General features: G+C 40.5%; 1 protein-coding gene across 3 annotated transcripts in view; it reads left to right on the top strand.

The window, feature by feature from the left end:
• Positions 1 to 7,832, top strand: part of MEIS2 (Meis homeobox 2) — a 189,587-nt gene extending 181,755 nt beyond the window's left edge. For all 3 annotated transcript variants that reach the window (XM_082275577.1, XM_082275576.1, XM_082275575.1), the window contains exons 12-13: positions 1,503 to 1,596; positions 6,519 to 7,832. In XM_082275577.1, coding sequence (XP_082131703.1) covers positions 1,503 to 1,561 — 59 coding nt within the window. In that variant the 3' untranslated portion in view covers positions 1,562 to 1,596; positions 6,519 to 7,832. The remainder of the gene's footprint in view (positions 1 to 1,502; positions 1,597 to 6,518) is intronic.
• Positions 7,833 to 18,746: the final 10,914 nt, after the last annotated feature.

Here is an 18,746-nt window from a genome sequence, read left to right as displayed (position 1 = left end):
TTTACTACCACTGACACTGGGGCATTTTCTACTTCCTCTGGCCACTCCAGCCCCCCTATAGTCTGAAGGACAGTCCACTGGCCCTTTGTTTTACAAATTTTGGAGACCCCTGTTCTATGGTGTTCAGAATTTACACAAGAGACGCCACCAAGTAAGATACTACCCACGTTTGCCATTTGTAAAAAGCACAGTTGGTTGGTCAGTTAAATTTTGTCAAGATTTCCCAACATCTGTTCTCCAATGATTAAATGTGCTTAAAGCAGAGCTCCACCCATTAGGGGAAGCTCTGCTTGTTTGCTTCCTCCCCTCCCCCTCTGCTGCCACATTTGGTACCCTTTCAGGGGGGGAAGGGGGAGCGGGCTGCATGAGTTTTGACGGGTACCTGTCCCCATTTCCAGGTGACCTCGCTGTGGGGAAGTGCCCTGGAAGTTCGGCCACGCTCCTCCTTTCCTCACCGCCGGGCCATTCACAAAGTGCAGAGTGCTTTGCGCATGCACAGTAGGGAACCACCTACCAGGTTCCCTTACAAGAAATGGTGGCTACACCCAATCACCGATTGAAAAATCGGCTGGGGTGCTAACATTGTGAGATCTCTGGACAGGTAATTGTCCTAATATTAAAAGTCAGCAGCTACAGTATTTGTAGCTGCTGACATTACATTTTTTGGTGGGGAAGGGGGGGGGCTGGATCTCCACTTTAAAGCTGTCTCTCTATGCCTATTTCTGCACAGATTACACAAATGTGCTTGTTGGTGTGGGAGGCTCTTTGTCAGGTTTAATGTACCTTTTTATGTGGTCAGGGCTGATGATCTCTTGGTTTACCTTTTAGCTGCAGGTGAGAAGGTGTAGTTGAGAGGCAGAGGTCATTTAACTTTATCCCTATTAGGTTTATAAAACATAATCGCTTGTGCTTTTGGTTTTGCTAAGGTTTCTGAAGATGAGCTAGTGCAGAAATAAGGACTCTCTCAGTCTGCACCTCGGACCTTGTCAGGGAGGTTCTGGAGCCATAGATAAGGGAGATTTGTGCATTGGGTGTGTTGTTGATATTTTCTGAAACAGGTGTTCTAGCTTCTCACAACTCTGGTGAATGGCAAAGTTAAAAAAGGGCTTTTATCTGCTGGAGGGGAGATGCCTAACTACTGGGGTGCCATTCACTGTATATTGTGCTCGCACCACTGGAAGTAAGGGGTGCAATTATGTATTGTATGCATGTATGAAAATCCACAATAACCATAGCCTTCTACCACTATTTATAATTATAATATTCATAAAGATGAATTTGTGTTTTCAGCAAACATGTGGAGAAAGTGACAACACCACTAACTTTGGCAAATGTCTTATAAATATACCCCACAGGGCCACAACGGGCATGTAAAATAAAAAGCTGTTACCAATGAAAAAGCACTCAAAGCAATGTTTGAGATCGCAAAGTGATGAGAAATAGACATTATATTAATGTGTCAGTTCCATTGTTGTACTTAACATGTGCTTTTCTTTTTATAGGTCCTATGGGTGGAATGGGCATGAACATGGGCATGGATGGGCAGTGGCACTATATGTAAACTTCATTCTGCAGAGCAATCACAAGCAGGGGGAAGTAAGTATCACACACATATCTGCACAGTTACTACATGTGGGATTTACAAAACATATAGCAATTATATGAAGAAAACTGTTATATGATATCCCAATTCCTCATATCTGTAGTACTCTGCAATGTTCCTCACCTCCATTATATGTATAAATCAGTCTCTTTGTGTAATGAAGCACTACTCCTCCTGGGCCTGTTGGAGGTCCATCCTTGACCCAGAGTTAATGCACTTGAACTCAGAATGGTTTAAATTCATATGTAACAGAATAATGAAAGATCAGAATGTTTAATCAGCCTTTGGTGTATTTCCATATAAGCTCACATTCTGTAATACTGTGCACCTGTAGGGGCTAGGCTGTCTTTGTCATAACGTCCTCTCTAAACCTACATCCTGAAGGTGACACCTCTTCCAGGGCATTAAATTCCTTCTGCAAAATTAAACTTGTTTCAGATTAAAACTGGGAGATGTTGGGGCCAGTGAAATTGTCCTTTGAGTGACATGAATCTGTCAGTCTTGGATGGATGCCCAAATTATGCCGTATGTGCAGATTAAGAGTCTCTCCATTACAGAGTGACTGTGTATGACAGAAGTGGCACCAGTGATTCTTCGCTGGGGACATCCTGCCTGGTTATTTGTTGTCATTATTTATTTTTCATGCATCTCTCCTGTATTCAGTCTAATACACAGAATAGGAAGACAGTCAATAGATTTAAAGAGAGAGACGTTTAGGAGTAACTGAATATGAAGCAATGGATTTTTCACTGAGGGCTGAATGACTGCACTTGGATTAAGAAATCCATTAGACTTTAAAGCTTCAAGTGTTTTTGACGTATTAAAAAAAAAAAAAAAAAAAAGATGTGTAACGCTGCCAGTTTCATCCCCTTGGCTGAAGGCAGCAGAGCAGACAGAATTGCATATAACATTGAAACTTCTTTGTTTAATGAGGCCGAATATAGGAAGACGTACCTTGATTAAATCATTCTGTATATGTAAATAGAGGCCAACATTTCATAGGCGATCTCAGGGGGCTGCCGTGACATCCAGCGATGAAACCAATTTCCTTCTTTCTTCCTTCTTTTTACAAATGCAGTCTGGAAACAGAGAGCAATGTACCCTATAACGGCCATAGAGAAAACATTTTCTCAGCTTGGATAATTCTTAATATAGGCCATATAATTTCTAGCCTATTTAATTACATAACATATTTTATGCTTCATGACCAATTACATTAATAGCTTAATACAGAGGAATATTATCCTCTCTTGATTTGATTATGCAGCCACACAATATGGTATATTTGGTACTTAATTATCATCATCCATTGAGTAGGCTGCCGAGCTAGAACAAACACAGGGCAAGGAATGCAGCCTGGGATATTGTGTTTAGATGGCACCAGCACTTGTGGTAATAAAATTAACAAGTATAGATGACAAAAAAACAATGTCTTCCCCATATAATGGAACAGAGTTGAGGTGACTACACCCAGCACCCTTAGGTGACTATTCTATTAGTATGATAAGCCTAGAAGGTTGTACTCTTATTGCTGCCCTCAAATCAACATTTTGCCCATATTCATACAGGCATAGTGAGTTTTACAACATAAACACAAGCGGAATCCTGTGTTATGTAATCTTTGCGTAGCTTTTATAGGCGTACTGTGTTAATGCAGCCAATTGGTTGCTAGGACTTCAGGGCTGCCATGTAGACATAAAGGGATTGATTTACTAAAGGCAAAGAGACTGTGTACTTTGCAAATTGTAGTTGCACTATGCAAGAGCAGTTGCTCCAGATCTTAGTACACGAGTAGAAGCTCTGCTGACTTCCATTATCCAATCACATGCAAGCAAAAAATGCTGTGTTTTTATTTTCCTTGCTAGTGATTGGGAATTCTTTGCAAAGAGAACCTTTACTTTATTTACTAAGCTCTGGAGCAACTGCATTAGCAGAGTGCAACTGCACTTTGAAAAATGCACAGTCTATTTGCCTTTAGTGAATCAACCCCTAGGTGTGTAATCATTGACTATACATTGTTGGTATTCTCATGCCAGCTGGTGGTGGCCAATAGGCTGCATTGTCACTGTACTCTGGGATGCAGATAAACATTAGCACACATGTTTACATGTGTCCAGCATTAAATGCAGCCTAAAATACGGCCTCAGAAACACCCTGTGTCAATTTTTTTTTCGCACTGTTGAGCGCAGCACTACATTACGCTGCCTGCCACAGCTGTGTGAATGGTGTTTACATGCATACTGTATACACACTGCTACAAAAAGATACTTACAAAACTAGACACTGTAGGGGGAAACTCACTAAAACTGGTGCACACAGAATCTGGTGCAGCTGTGCCTAGTATCCAATCCGTTTCTAACTTCAGCTTGTTCAATTAAGCTTTGACAATAAAACCTAGAAGCTGATTGGTTACTATGCAGAGCTGCGCCAGATACTGTGTGCACAAGTTTTAGTACATCTCCCTCTGTGTGTATCTGTGTGCAGCATTTTTACACTCCTGTGAATGAGGCCTTTAGTTCATATTGATTGAAAAGCATTCTCTGGCAATTCTTCATCGAGCTTGGATATTTTTTTACGCACCTGTGGCCAGAAAGTTCTTTCTTTAGAGATTCATACATTAAACTGAGGAAGGAGCACAAGCAGACTTACATCCCCAGAGCCTATCCCAGGCTTAAAATTTACAACACATTCTATCACTATTTCCTTGTTGTTTGTAGTGGTCTGATGGTGCCCATATACATGGGGATTGCTATCTAGACTGGTAGTGATCATATTAGAGTTATTTAGTATTATATGGTCATATCTAAATTGGCCTATACATACGCTTATGAGCATATCCAAAATATCTAGGCAGATAAACCTAAATTGCACAAGAGACAATGGAGGTGCTTGTACAATGATGCCACATAAAGTTATTCTAGGGCCAATCTTTCCAAAAGCCTGTTTATCTGGGTGGATGCTTATCTGATGTAGAAGTCGTCTTGGTTGCATACATGGTCAATTTTCAGGAGATTGATCCTAATCTAACTAAAACAATGAAGAACTTGATACAAACAGACTATAGAAAATAGAGAAAATTGCCCAACAATATTGTCCCTTTATTTATGTCTATTGAGGTCATTTGTAATAGTAAAGTCCCTTAGTGTGACTGCACCACAGCAATATGCAGCTGCCCAAATCCAACCCTGCAAGGCCAAAGATCTCATAAACAACTGAAACTCACCTCATTCAGATACAGCATTGGTCTCGATTTGAAAGTGAACAAGGGTAAATAAATACGCACATTACTATAAGTACGTTCAGGGAATTGTTGCTTCTAATGAATACAATTATCACACTGATATCATTGAAAAGGAACTATTTCAAATGAGATAACTTGGCTTGATGTTGTAAATATGACATTATATACACTACATATAAATTCAGAAAAGGTCAACTAGACTATAGTAACTGTATATGAACCCTAATGTCATGGCAAGGATACACGTAAATCTGATACCACCTTTGGGGAAATACAGACAGTATTAGCATTAAGCATTTAATAACAAAGGCACTGGAGAACTGTGATCAGGGCAAGAGCAAACAAACCTAACATGTATCATTAAATAACTTGGTACAACGGGCAGTAATAGCAGCCATAGACAATGGACAATTGACAGACCTATTAGCACAACTCAACCATCTCAAACATCCCTTGGCAAGACCCTTCCTGGGGCAATAATTGATCAGCTGTGTTGGAGTCTCCTGACCAATCATTATGGGCTTCCTCCTGGGTCTGGCTGGTTCCAGGGGTATCTAATCAGTGCTCCCCCTACTGTCCCCACCAACTTGAATCTTCATGTTTATGGAAAGATCTTATAGTGCAAAACATCTTTGGGTAGTCAGATTGTGTGGGCATGTCCAACCGCTATCTGATGTTTGTGAGAATGGATAATTGTTCTCAATTTGGCAGACACTGAAATTAGCTCAGCATGCGTGTATGTATGTTATAGGTGTTACTGCTTAACAACACATTAGATTTTCTATCACTTAGGAGTATGAGATTGACCAGTTGTTTACCAGCACCTCATTTACAACACATAGTGGTTGATTCACTAAAAGCAAATAGATTGTGCACTTTGCAGGAGCAGTGCCAATCTGCAATGGCATTTGCTTCAGAGTTTAGTAAATGAGGGGATGCTCTACAGACTTCCATCATCCAATCATGTGCAAGCAAAATTTAATTTTTTTTTTTACATTTCCTTTGCATGTGATTGGGTATTCTTTTAAAAAGAGCAGCTTTACCTCACTTACTAAGCTCTGGAGCAAATGCCCTTGCAGAATACACTGTTTATTTGCCTTTAGTAAATCAACCTTTTCGATTACAATAATTTAGAATTGTGTAGCTCAATACTAACATACTGCACTGCCATACTTAAAGTAAAAGATGACCCAATTTCATAGAAAAATGTCTCTTATCAGTGGTAACTGTAGCTTCTTATATAGGAGGAATTTCACTTTAAAAATGATCCATGGAAATAGCTGTATATGTATCTTCCTATTCAGAGAATAGATATGTGTTAGGGTTAATTTAAAACATACGGGTATGAGATCTATAATGGGCAAATGCTCAGAAGCTGTGCTTTTCCACCTAATGGATTTTTCCATTATATAATAATTATGCACTAAGCATAAAATGTATTGATTTACATAAAAAAAATCACTGCACAATCAATCCTATCATCTGGACACTCCCCCCAGTGCTCCCCCCAGGGACTGAAGACTGTCTCCCTTTTTAGAATAAACCAGTAGCTTTTTGTGTGAGTTTGGATGGCAGGAGTTAACCATACTTGTACATGTGAGAACTAACCTAAAAGCTGCTTGTACCTGCTTTTCTGTGTGTCATGGGTCCTCATCAAGTCTCTCTTTCTTTCAGGTCTGCAGGACATGCCAGGGGACTGTCTTTCTCAGGGTGGTCCTATGAGTATCAGTTTGGTACAACCAGCTCACACTTCTCCACAGTTGACATTATGCCCTCCCTCAAGACATGGACCTGTGACGGTCCCATCAGCATGAGCCATGTCCATACATCACATGGAGGATTCACCTTACCAGGGACAGCCACGTCTGCGCCATCACCCCATTCTTCTGAAGCCCAGCTCATGGAGTTTCATCCTGCTCAAGAACCCATCATTTCTATGGAACCTCAAGGGAAAACAAAAAAGATAATCTTTTAAGACTTTTGAACTTTGATCGGTTTTAAAATTCCAGACAGCTGTGACTTTTTTTTTTTTTAAACTTTTGTCATTTTTTTCATCAATAACAAAGGACCAACGAAACAAGTACACAAATGTGAAGTCATGGGTTCACTTTAATGCCCATTAAAAAAAAAAAAACAAGTCCCCTCTGGAAAGCAGAAAGACTCAGAGATATAACTACTGTAGGATAAAACATAGGAACTAAGTTAACTTGTACATTTCTGTTGATTTAAATAGTTTTAGAAGAGAAAAGAAAAGATATCCTTGTTTTTTCCACACTATGTGTGTTGTTTCCAAATGAATGACTTGGCTCAGCCAGAACCCCCCTTCCCCTCCCGTGGAAAGCTACAGAATATTTTTACCTGTGACCAGCGCGGAACTAGACCAAGGCCTGGATGACATCTATTGTCTGTCAGTCTGTCCCTCAGCACTACAGGACAATTTTGATTGGGGCAGCTGCACAGACAGGAGAAGGACAAGCCGGGGCACCTATGCTGTGCCTCCAGAATTTGGACATCCCCTTATATGGACAAGGGGGGCTTCCTGCAATCTGGTCTTTGCACCAAATGACAGACTGAACTTAATTGTAAACTCAAAGATTGGAGAGTGAGTGATTGCGAGCGAGCGCCTGTGGACGCGAGTGTGAGCGTGTCAGAGAATGCGTGAGCGTGTGAGGATGAACACGTAAGGAAGACAATACTGTAACAAAATTTGTTCAGAGTTTGTTCTATTAATGTTTCATGTTAGATATTCTATGTGTTACCTCAAATGAAAAAAAAAGAATGTTCTCCTAGTAAAACCTGCTGTGGGATTGGTATTGTATGTCCATGGATAATTTCTTTCTCAGCACGTGTTCCTCATTAGAGAAAAATGCTGTTACCTTTAAGCTTTGTCAAATTTACATTAAATACTTGTATGAGGACTGTGAGTTTATGTTTAAAGAAAAAAAAGTGTTACAAAATGCGGTAATAAATATTTCATTTTGGATTTTTTGTGGGGTTCTGTGTGTGTTTAGTTTTGTGTTACGGCATGATGTCACACAAGTATGATCAGGGCTGCACAAAATACCCACTGTATGTATCAGCTGAACGAGCCTGCACCCACCTACATGGAAAATCCACAGAATTATTGACGCTGCAGGCCAGGCAAACACCTTTTTATACCAGCCCAATGAAAATACCCCAAAAAGAAAAATGGAGGCATACTTCAATGTGTGCTTTTTATATGTCTAGTGAACTAAAGTGGATCCTAATGCATATCTAAACCCTAAGGCTCCGTTCACATCTTAGCGTATGGATCACGGGCAGAACCGCCGCGGTTCCGCCCGCGATCCGGAGATTATTGCAAATCGCGGGACGCCCGTGCGTTGCCCGTTGATTTGCAATAGACCCCCAAACGCTGAGCGATGTTGCCGCGATTTCTGCCTGCCGAATCGCGGTAACATCGCGCAAAAAAAAACGCGGGACGCATTACGACCAAAAAAGTACAAGAGCTTCTTTGGATCGTATTGCGTCCCGCGATTTTTTTTGCGCGATGTTACCGCGATTCGGCAGGCGGAAATCGCGGCAACATCGCTCAGCGTTTGGGGGTCTATTGCAAATCAACGGGCAACGCACGGGCGTCCCGCGATTTGCAATAATCTCCGGATCGCGGGCGGAACCGCGGCGGTTCTGTCCGTGATCCATACGCTAAGATGTTAACGGAGCCTAAAACAAACAGTATATTCATGCCAGCTTACCAGTACATAGATGTGCTGGCTGCATCCATTTTCATTTTTCAGGATAGGAACATTTTCAGCACCTACGGAAAATACCTGTTGACCTTACCAGAAATGCACTGCACTTGCCACTAACTGGGCTGAAAAAAAGGCACAAATATCCATCTTTTTCATGTAAACTACTGATCATATCAATCCATCATGGAACAGAGATGAACAAAATCAGACATGATTGAATTCCAGGCTGTGTGACAACCATGGCTGCCCCTCATAGATACTATGAAGAAATGAGGGTAGCCAGAAAGGGGCATGAAGTGTATTAGTGGCAAGAATGCCCAGTTAAAATGGAAGAAAAACCCTGAAAACAGAAGAGGAAGGCGGCCACTACATCTTTGGACTGGTAAGATGTAAAATAGTGGGGCTTATTTACTAAAACTGGAGAGTACAAAATATGGTGCAGCTGTGCATAGAAACCAATCAACTTCCGTGTTTTGTTTTGTTTTTTTTTTCAAAGCTTAATTGAACAAGCTGAAGTTAAAGCGGTGTTCCGGCCTCCCCCTCCAAAAATTAAAAGTCAGCAGCTACACATACTGTAGCTGCTGACTTTTAATATTAGGACACTTACCTGTCCTGGAATCCAGCGATGTCAGCACCGCAGCTGATGTTTCCACCGGCTGTCGGATGCTGTTGTTGGCTGTAAGGGAATCTGGCAGTGAAAGCCTTGCGGCTTCTTGGCCGGGTCCCTACTGTGCATGCACAAAGCGCTCTGTGCTCGATTACTGGCCTTGAAGCAGAGGGAGGAGAAGGGGGCTGAACTTCTGACGCGGTGGCGAGGTCCCATGGAAGCGGGGACAGGGTAACTGTCAAAAATCATCCCTGAAAGGTGTCAAATGTGACACCGGAAGGGGGGGAGGAGACAGATAAGCGGAAGTTCCACTTTAAAAGCTGATTGGCTACCATGCACAGCTGCACCGTTTTTTTTTCACTCTCCAGTTTTAGTAAATTAACCTCCTTTTTATTTTTGTTTTAGGGTTTAGATACCCAAATACATTTAGGTGTGTAGTTTATGGAAAACTAGTATCCTTAAAAAAAAAATCAACAGTTCCAAAAGCAATTTACTAAACCCCCAAGCTTTAAAACATTCTCTGCTTGGTAGCTTTGGATAGGACACCATTATTTTGACTACTATTATAATTACTTGTATTATTCATAAATATATAGAGCCCACTGTTTGCCTGTACCTTTACCTGCACACTCATAGACTATGAAAAAAGATGTATTCATTTGTTCTTTGCTAACATACATGGGGCAGCACTGTGCTGCAGTGGTTGGGCACTTCTGCCTGGTAGCATTTGGGTTGCTGGTTAGAATTCCAACTATGACAATACCTGCCTGGAGTTTGCATTTTCTGCCTAGGTTAAGGTTTCCTCCCACACTCCAAAGATATACTGGTAGGGTAATTAGATGGATCCTTTCTAAATTGTCCCTTGTATGTATGAATGTGAGCTAAGATCCCTACATTGCAAGCTATTTAATATTACTTTTCTTTTTATTCCTTAAGTTTTGGAAGAGTACGTTCTATTTTTACATTTCCAATACAAAATTTTAATTAAATAAAACAAAAAAAAACTTTTCTAGTCTAAAGCAAACAAAAGTACTTGCCGGTCTGATCTGCCTCTTTTTTCCTGGAAGGAAACAAATGAGTCTCCTGATTTCCGAATGATAAACGTCTCTGATGTCACTTTTATCATCTGACTTGGTGACGTCTGTGGAAGATCAGAAAAATATATACATACAAACCTAACCTGTGAATACAGAAAATAATGCAATGAAAACAAACAGTATTGCCGTGTATATAAATGTCTGAAACGAAAGAAGAAGTTTGGATGTGTCTCAGGGTGACACTTGTCTGCTGGTGCGGCTGTCATCTATCACAGAGGTCACTGCTAATGTGCAGATAACGAATAATTCCTCCACAATTACCCTAACCAGCTGAGAAACAGAAATTAGAAGGACAGGGAGAAAATGAAACGAATAATGAGAAGAGCCGGCCCCTCTCCAAGGCCACATGCTGGGAGGGGGGCCACACACTGTCCGATCGCCCTGTGCCCGGCACTGAAAGGGTTAGAGAGGGGTGGCAGGCCGGCACAGCAGCTGTTCTGGGGGTGGAGGGGGGAGAGGGGGACATTCATTCCCTGTGAACAAGATCACCAAATACCATCCTGGGGACACAGAGATCATCTAGTCGGAGATGTGCCTAACCCTGCTGTGTATTGGTTATATGTATGGGTTCATCGGGTACAACCAGCACTGCCACTCATCAATCTTCTGTGTATTCTAGAAAACACTCCCCAACATCGGCCTATATACAGCTGATTCAGCAACAATTTAAAAAAAAAAAGAAAAAAAATGATATATATTTACTTATTTATTTACAGCTATACGCAAAATATGACAAATACAGAACAGTTTAATAGACCGAATTTATACAAATACGAATTTATACAAAGAGGGAGAGTGTGTATATACTAATATATATATATATACATATGCACACTAATTATATGATAAATACTAAACCATTCCGTAGAATATATATATATATATATATATATATATATATATATATATATATATATATATATATATATATATATATATATATATATATATTTAAACTAGTTTACAAAATCCTGTGTATATGTATATATACATACATATATATATATATATACACACATACAGAGAGAGAGAGAGATTTGTGAATTGTGTGTATACATACTGTATAATTAGATCACTAATCAGTTTTTATATAACCACTAGACCGCATGTATGTGTGTATACATATATATATATATATATATACACACATACATACAGTATATGTATGCAGTATGTATACACACAAATCTCTCTCTCTTTACATACACAATTTAGTAGATCAGCTTTATGTATAAATAAATACACACACACACACACACATATATATATATATATATATATATATATATATATATATATACAAACACACATAAATGTATATATACATATATATTAGACCTATACACTAAAGTACGACAAATACTAAATAATTTCATATATATATATATATATATATATATATATATATATATATATATATATATACATACACACTATTTTATATATATATATATACATATATATATATATATATATATATATATATTAAACCTACTAAAGTATGACAATTATTAAACAATTTCGTATATTAAAAAAATTAATAAATAAATATATATATATATATATATATATATATATATATATATATATATATATATATAAACACCCACCGCATGTTATGTGTGCTATGAGGGTTTGGTAGCCCTTAACCCCTGGCAGTAGCGCCAGCAGGGCTGTGGCGGTGTTGGCTACATTGTGTGTGAATGGCTGGATGGGATGGCCGGGAAAGTGCGATTTTAATATTAATAGTTTTGGTGTAGAACAGAAGGGAGTCTGCATGCTGCTCCCCCAGCCAGCTCCCCTGACAGGGATGATGGATGAGGCTGCTTGCTTCTCATTTCCCAGCCTCCATCCCACAGCCCCAACCTCACTGGATCTGCAGCTTCAGAATAAGAAAGCAAAATAAACAAACACCCTTTGGCCTCAACGCATCGATTTTTAAATCATTATGAATCAATTACTGCTCTCAATATTTCTTATTTTGCTTAAATAAAATATTCAGATGATGGAGATGAGCCTCTTCTTACTGGAAATTCCTTCCCAGCAAAAGCTTTTTTTTTTTTTTTTTTTTCTTTTCTGCTCAGCCTAGTAACCTTGAGTCCATTCCTGGATATGTAGGTAGCATTACATACCAGAAATAATTCCATCTCTGTCTGTCTTTGTAATGCTCTGTACATTCCAGGCTGTGGGAGCTCAGACAGAGGTGTCACAGCATCCTTCTCTATAGAGTGGGGGGAGCTCCAGGCTGGGGACCCCCATCCTCCTGTCTGCTGGTTTCTATGGTCACCCTGGATGTGTGGGAGGGTCAGTGTTGGGTGCCCCAGAGAAAAGCGCTCAGCCAAGATCATTTATCAACGTCACCCACATAATGATCCTCTCTGCAGCTTTCTATTGATGGGGATAATTACATTAGCTAAGACTGACTGATCAGTGAGAAAAACACACTCAACAAAACTTCCTCACTGGGCCATGAAGAAGCCGGGCCCCTCTGCCCCCCAAATGTGCCCACAGAAAGAGAATAGACAGAGCATCCCATTATCTATAAAATCTATACTCCATCTATAATAATCTATACTCTGTATACAGTGTGCAATGGGGACTACTGGGGAGGACACATAGCTGGACAACAGGACAAGATATATACATATATATATATACACATACTTATGAACCCAAAAACTAATACCAAAGGACCCAAAACCAAAACCATACAAGAAGATGATTTATTTAGTTGGGTGAAATAAAGCCCTGATTTTCATCACAATAAAAGAAAAGTATGACAGATACATGGGAAGTGTATGCTATAATGTGAAAACAATGAGGGGACCTGGCAGAATGTGGCCACATACATCTATTGGAAGGACTGATCCGGCTCTGTATTATTGGTCATTAGGTTTGATTTCTTACATTGTAAAAAAAATTAAACAAGATTATTGATTAGAAATTTTTCGAAATCGTAATAAAAGTCTATCAACAAAAGTAACATTCTGTCAAATAGGTCAGAATGGTTTTGCTAAAATGCAGGCACATGGAAGACAGATACATAGATAGGAAATAATTATTATTATTATTACTGTTTTTCATATTATTATATTTTGAGCTCAGTAATATTTCCCATTTTATTAAGTGTACGGCTCAGGTATAGGAATATATTCTCCCTATTGTAATAACTGTACAGTTGTAGGGCCCATTGTAATAAGTTGTGATTTTGGAATGTGTTCTGCTTCCATTTTAATAACTGTACAGATGTGATAGAAATATAATTATTGTACAGTGTAATGCAGAAATATAGTTAGAATTGTACGGCTGTAGTTCAGCATTTTCTAGTAATTGTACAGTTATAACACCATCATTGTTGCAGATGATTCAGTAATATTGTAACAGTACAGATTAATAAAAGACTATATTAATATGTGATCCAAGCATATTGTATAATAGGTGTAGAGCTGTGTTACAAGAATACTGCAGTAATTATACAGCCTTAAAATGGAAATATTGTATTCATTGTACAGTTGTGATGCTGGAATATTGTAGGTATTTTACAGCTGTGATACAGAAACATATTTATTGTACAGCTCTGATACAAGAAAGTATACAGCTGTGATACAGGAATATTGTACAAGGGTACAGCTGTGATACAAGAATATTGTAACAACTGTACAGCTGTTATGTGCAAATTTGGGGTTTATTGTACAGTTTTGTTACAGGAAAATTGTAGTTATTGTACAGCTGTGATAGTGGAATAATGGAGTTATTGTACAGCTTTGAGACAGGAATATTGTATTTTTTGCATAGCTGTGATGCAGGAATATTGTATAAAGTACACAGCTGTGTAAAAGGAATATTGTATTTATTGTATAACTGTGATACAGGAACAATGTAGCATTTGTACAGCTGTGATAGAGAAATATTGTAAAAAGTGTACAGCTGTGATACAGAAATATTATATTTACTACAGCTGTGTTAGAGGAACATTGTACAAAGAGCAAAGCTGTGATAGAGGAACATTGTAAAGTGTACAGCTGTGACAGAGGAACATTGTATAAAGTGCAAAGCTGTGATAGAGGAACATTTTGGTTTTTGTACAGCTGTGATAAAGGAAGACTGTATAATGTGTACAGCTGTGATAGAGGAATATTGTAGTTATGCTACCGTTTTGATAGGGGAATATTGTATTTATGGTATTACTGTGATAGAAGAATATTGTAGTTATTTTATAGCTGTGATAGAGGAATATTGTAGTCATTGTATAGCTGCTAGAGGAATATTGTAGTTATGCTATAGTTTTGATAGGGGAATATTGTATTTATGGTATACCTGTGATAGAAGAATATTGTAGTTGTTGTATACATGTAATAGATGACTATTGTATTTATGATAAAGCTGTGATAGAGGAAAAATGTAGTTATTGTATAGCTGTGATAGGGGAATATTGTATGTATGGTTTAGCCGTGATAGAGGAATATTGTATATAGGTGTAGCTGTGATAAAATAATATTGTAGTTATTGTATAGCTGTGATAAGGGAATAGTGTAATTATTGTACAACTGTGATTGTGGAATATTGTAATTATTGTATAGCTGTGATAGGGAAACATTGTATTTATTGTATAGCTGTGATTCGGGAATATTGCATTTATTGTATAGCTGTGATTGGGGAACATTGTATTTATTGTATAGCTGTGATTGGGGAACATTGTAATTATTGTATAGCTGTGATAGGGGAACATTGTAATTATTGTATAGCTGTGATAGGGGAACATTGTATTTTATTGTATAACTGTGATTGGGGAAAGTTGTATTTATTGTATAGCTGTAATTGGGGAACATTGTAATTATTGTATAGCTGTGATAGGGGAATATTGTAATTATTGTATAGCTGTGATAGGGGAATATTGTAATTATTGTATAGCTGTGATAGGGGAACATTGTGGATTATTGTATAGGTGTCCAGTAGTTGTGATAGAGGAATCCTGTAGTTGGGACTCAGCCATGTCCAGTCTCCTTCCTACTAATGAAGTATGATAGGCAGAGGGGATGGCAGGGGTTAAGCCCCATACTCCATAGCAGTGTATGGGAAAAGCTCTCTGATTAATAACTAGCAGGCTGATGTTGAGGGCTTTTTCTGCCCGATTGCCTTTGTGAATTAGAGACGATTCCTTCACACTCCAGTAATGTTCTCCTGCTTTAAAATGACTGACAGATCCACACACAGGCTCTCTCCTTCTCATAGCTAATAAGGGGCACGATTTCCAATTATATTTCCTCGTCTGATAAAATGTGCAGCCTGTTTACAGCAGGCCCCTAGCACAGCAATAAAACAAACAGAGGAGATGGGGACATGGCAGAGGATGGGACCTCAGCAGCTTCACATCTTTTATTTGGTTTAATTAGGAGTCCCCAGCCTGATCTGATAATGTCTTATTAGCTTCTATTCACTCATGTGGAGTGGAAGGGCTGCCAGCATGAACCCCACTTCTAGGTCACACACCAGCACAGGGACAGGCTGCTTTTATTAACCCTTCATGGACTCAGTGTGACCCTTGCACCCCTCACAGCCATGCCAGCCAAAGCTAGCTGACATCGACGATTTCACTTTGCCCTTTAAGGGACATCAAATTAAAATCATGCAAAATAGTCTATTAAAAAAGAGCAAGTCTGAGGAGTTGCAAATCATTACCCTGCATTCTGCCATTGCCGATGCCGAATAATCACCAGTAGAAAATCCACAACTTCCTTCCTTTATTGAAATGTCCTACACTTGTGTAGCCAATCAGCTGCATAGCAGAGGGACAGGTCTGAGCTCCTGTAGGTGAGTCTTCACCATGGCAGGGAATGTGTAACAATGTAACATTACTGGTGTGATCACAGACACATGATACTTCATCCCCTGAATGTACTGCTACATGTCCAAGCCTTTTATTGGGGTGACAGGTTCTCTTCAAGGACTAGTACACTGCAACAAAATGAATAAAAACAAACTTACTTAAGCCATTGATGGTAGATTTAAAGGAGATTGTACAACCAGATTGTATTGTGTGGGGTCTGTTAAATGGCAGATCCCTGGTACTGAGGGCTCTCAGCTCATCCTTGTGTTAGATGGTCTGGATTTTACATAAAAAGCAATGATAAATGTATTCCTAGCACTACACCAACACATCTAAATCAATAATCGGTGTCTAGAACTAGAAATCCATGTGAAGGGTTATAAAGGAAGAATAGTTTGGGGTTAGGCGAATAGAATAGAGCCTGCAGGCAGCCCCATGTACCCCTAAATCAGAGGGTGGGCTGAGATGACTGTCTGATATTTATGGAGCAATCAGCTGCATCCTCATTATCAGGGACCTTCTAGTCAATACGCAGTGAGGACCCCAGATGACTCCAAATTATCCCCTGTACTTGTCCTTGAAACATGGAAATGACTCTTATTGGAGATAAGTGGATAATGAGAGGGAGAATTGTGTCACTGTGTACCTGCACAGTCCCAGGGACTGGGAGCTCCATATATCATGTCCTTCTCCCAGCATGGGGGCTCACTGGAAGCATCATCACTAATAGGGGTTCTGTCATCACTTCTGCCATAGAGGGATTTCCAGTGCACTGACTTTATCTGCATTTGATATTACAGCAGAGCAAGCCTGGCACTGACAATGTTATCAGATGATGGATCATCCAACTGAAAGCAACAGGCTTTTCCAATCTCCCATCTGCTTGTGGCCACAAATGTACCTGCTGTGCTTGTTATGTGCAGTGCCTCGATCTCCCTATATAGGAATGTAATGCAGGTATCTGCTCCTCCTGGTGTAGTTGTGGAGATACAATCACACTCATCTCCTCTTCCTTTTCAGGGTAGCACTGTGCACTGACACAACCTCGGAGCGCCCCCTGGCGGACACAAGCAGGAGCTGTAGCCAGAGGCTGCATACTGCTCTGTTTTCACCAGAGGGAGTTTTTACAACTTCCTCGCAGAGCTCAACATCTAAAGCAAACAAATAGAAGGAAAATAAAAATAAAGCCTCCACTCCCTGCCTCAGGAGACCGCAAGATAAACACTTTACAAAAAACACGTCTGTGACTGGCTGAGTGAAGATCCATCATGGAATCCAGGAATTGGGAAGGCTGCACCCCCATCCGGGGACCCCCACCATCCTCATCCTCTCCCAGCACTGCCCTGTACCCCTATCTGGGGACACTTCCATCCTCATCCTCTCCCAGCACTGCCCTGTACCCCTATCTGGGGACCCTTCCATCCTTATCCTCCCCCAGCACTGCCCTGCTCTTTCATCTGGGGACCCCTAACATCCTCATCCTCCCCCAGCACTGCCCTGCACCCCCATCTGGGAACCCCCACCATTCTCATCCTCCCCCAGCACTGCCCTGCTCCCTCATCTGGGGACCCCCACCATTCTCATCCTCCCCCAGCACTGCCCTGCACCCACATCTGGGGACCCCTACCATCCTCACCCTCCCCAGCACTGCCCTGCACCCCAATCCTGGCATCACACACAGCAAGATCCACCGATCATTGTGAGCAGACCATTATCATACATCGGATCTCTATAGAGGAGAGGAATCACACTGGACTCCACATACTAGCCGACAAGGCTCTGCTCTGTTCACATGGACTGTCTGTATCACCCCCCATATGCTGACAATGACAGACACCCTGAAATGCCCACAGAGCACAGCGATCCCACCCAGAGCTTGGAGATCCCGACACTTTTCACTGTACTCCGCTACCCCCACTGTCACCGCTATTACTGTACTCCGCTACCCCCCACTGTCACCGCTATTACTGTACTCCGCTACCCCCACTGTCACCGCTATCACTGTACTCCCATTATTGTACTCCGCTACCCCTACTGTCACCGCTATCACTGTACTCCCATTATTGTACTCCGCTACCCCTACTATCACCGCTATCACTGTACTCCCATCGTTGTACTCCGCTACCCCCTACTGTCACCGCTATCACTGTACTCCCATTATTGTACTCCGCTACCCCTACTATCACCGCTATCACTGCATTCCCATTACTGTACTCCGCTACACCTACTGTCACCTATCACTGTACTCCCATTATTGTACTCCGCTACCCCTACTGTCTCCACTATCACTGTACTCCCATCGTTGTACTCCGCTACCCCCGCTATCACTGCACTCAGCTATCACTGTACTCCGCTACCCCTACTGTCTCCGCTATCATTGTAGTCCCATCATTGTACTTCACTACCGGTACCTCTAGTGTCACCGCTATCACTGGGCTGCCCTATCATTCCCAGCACTTCACTCCACTGTCACCAAGCCAGGCGCAGGGTAGCACTGTGGGTCAGGCGCTCACCATTCCTCCTGCCGCTCCCAGCTGCTCCCCCCAGTTACACTGGTTTGTCTTATACAGAATTTTATATTTAGCTCATCTTAGAATGACACTATTTTCTTCATATGATTTAAATGCATAGAATGTGCGA

Source organism: Pelophylax lessonae (assembly GCF_965119305.1).
Source record: "Pelophylax lessonae genome assembly, chromosome: 13".
NCBI classification, from domain to species: Eukaryota; Metazoa; Chordata; class Amphibia; order Anura; family Ranidae; genus Pelophylax; species Pelophylax lessonae.
The sequence above is the reverse complement of the archived record's forward strand: the minus strand, read 5'-3'. Positions and strand labels throughout refer to the sequence as shown.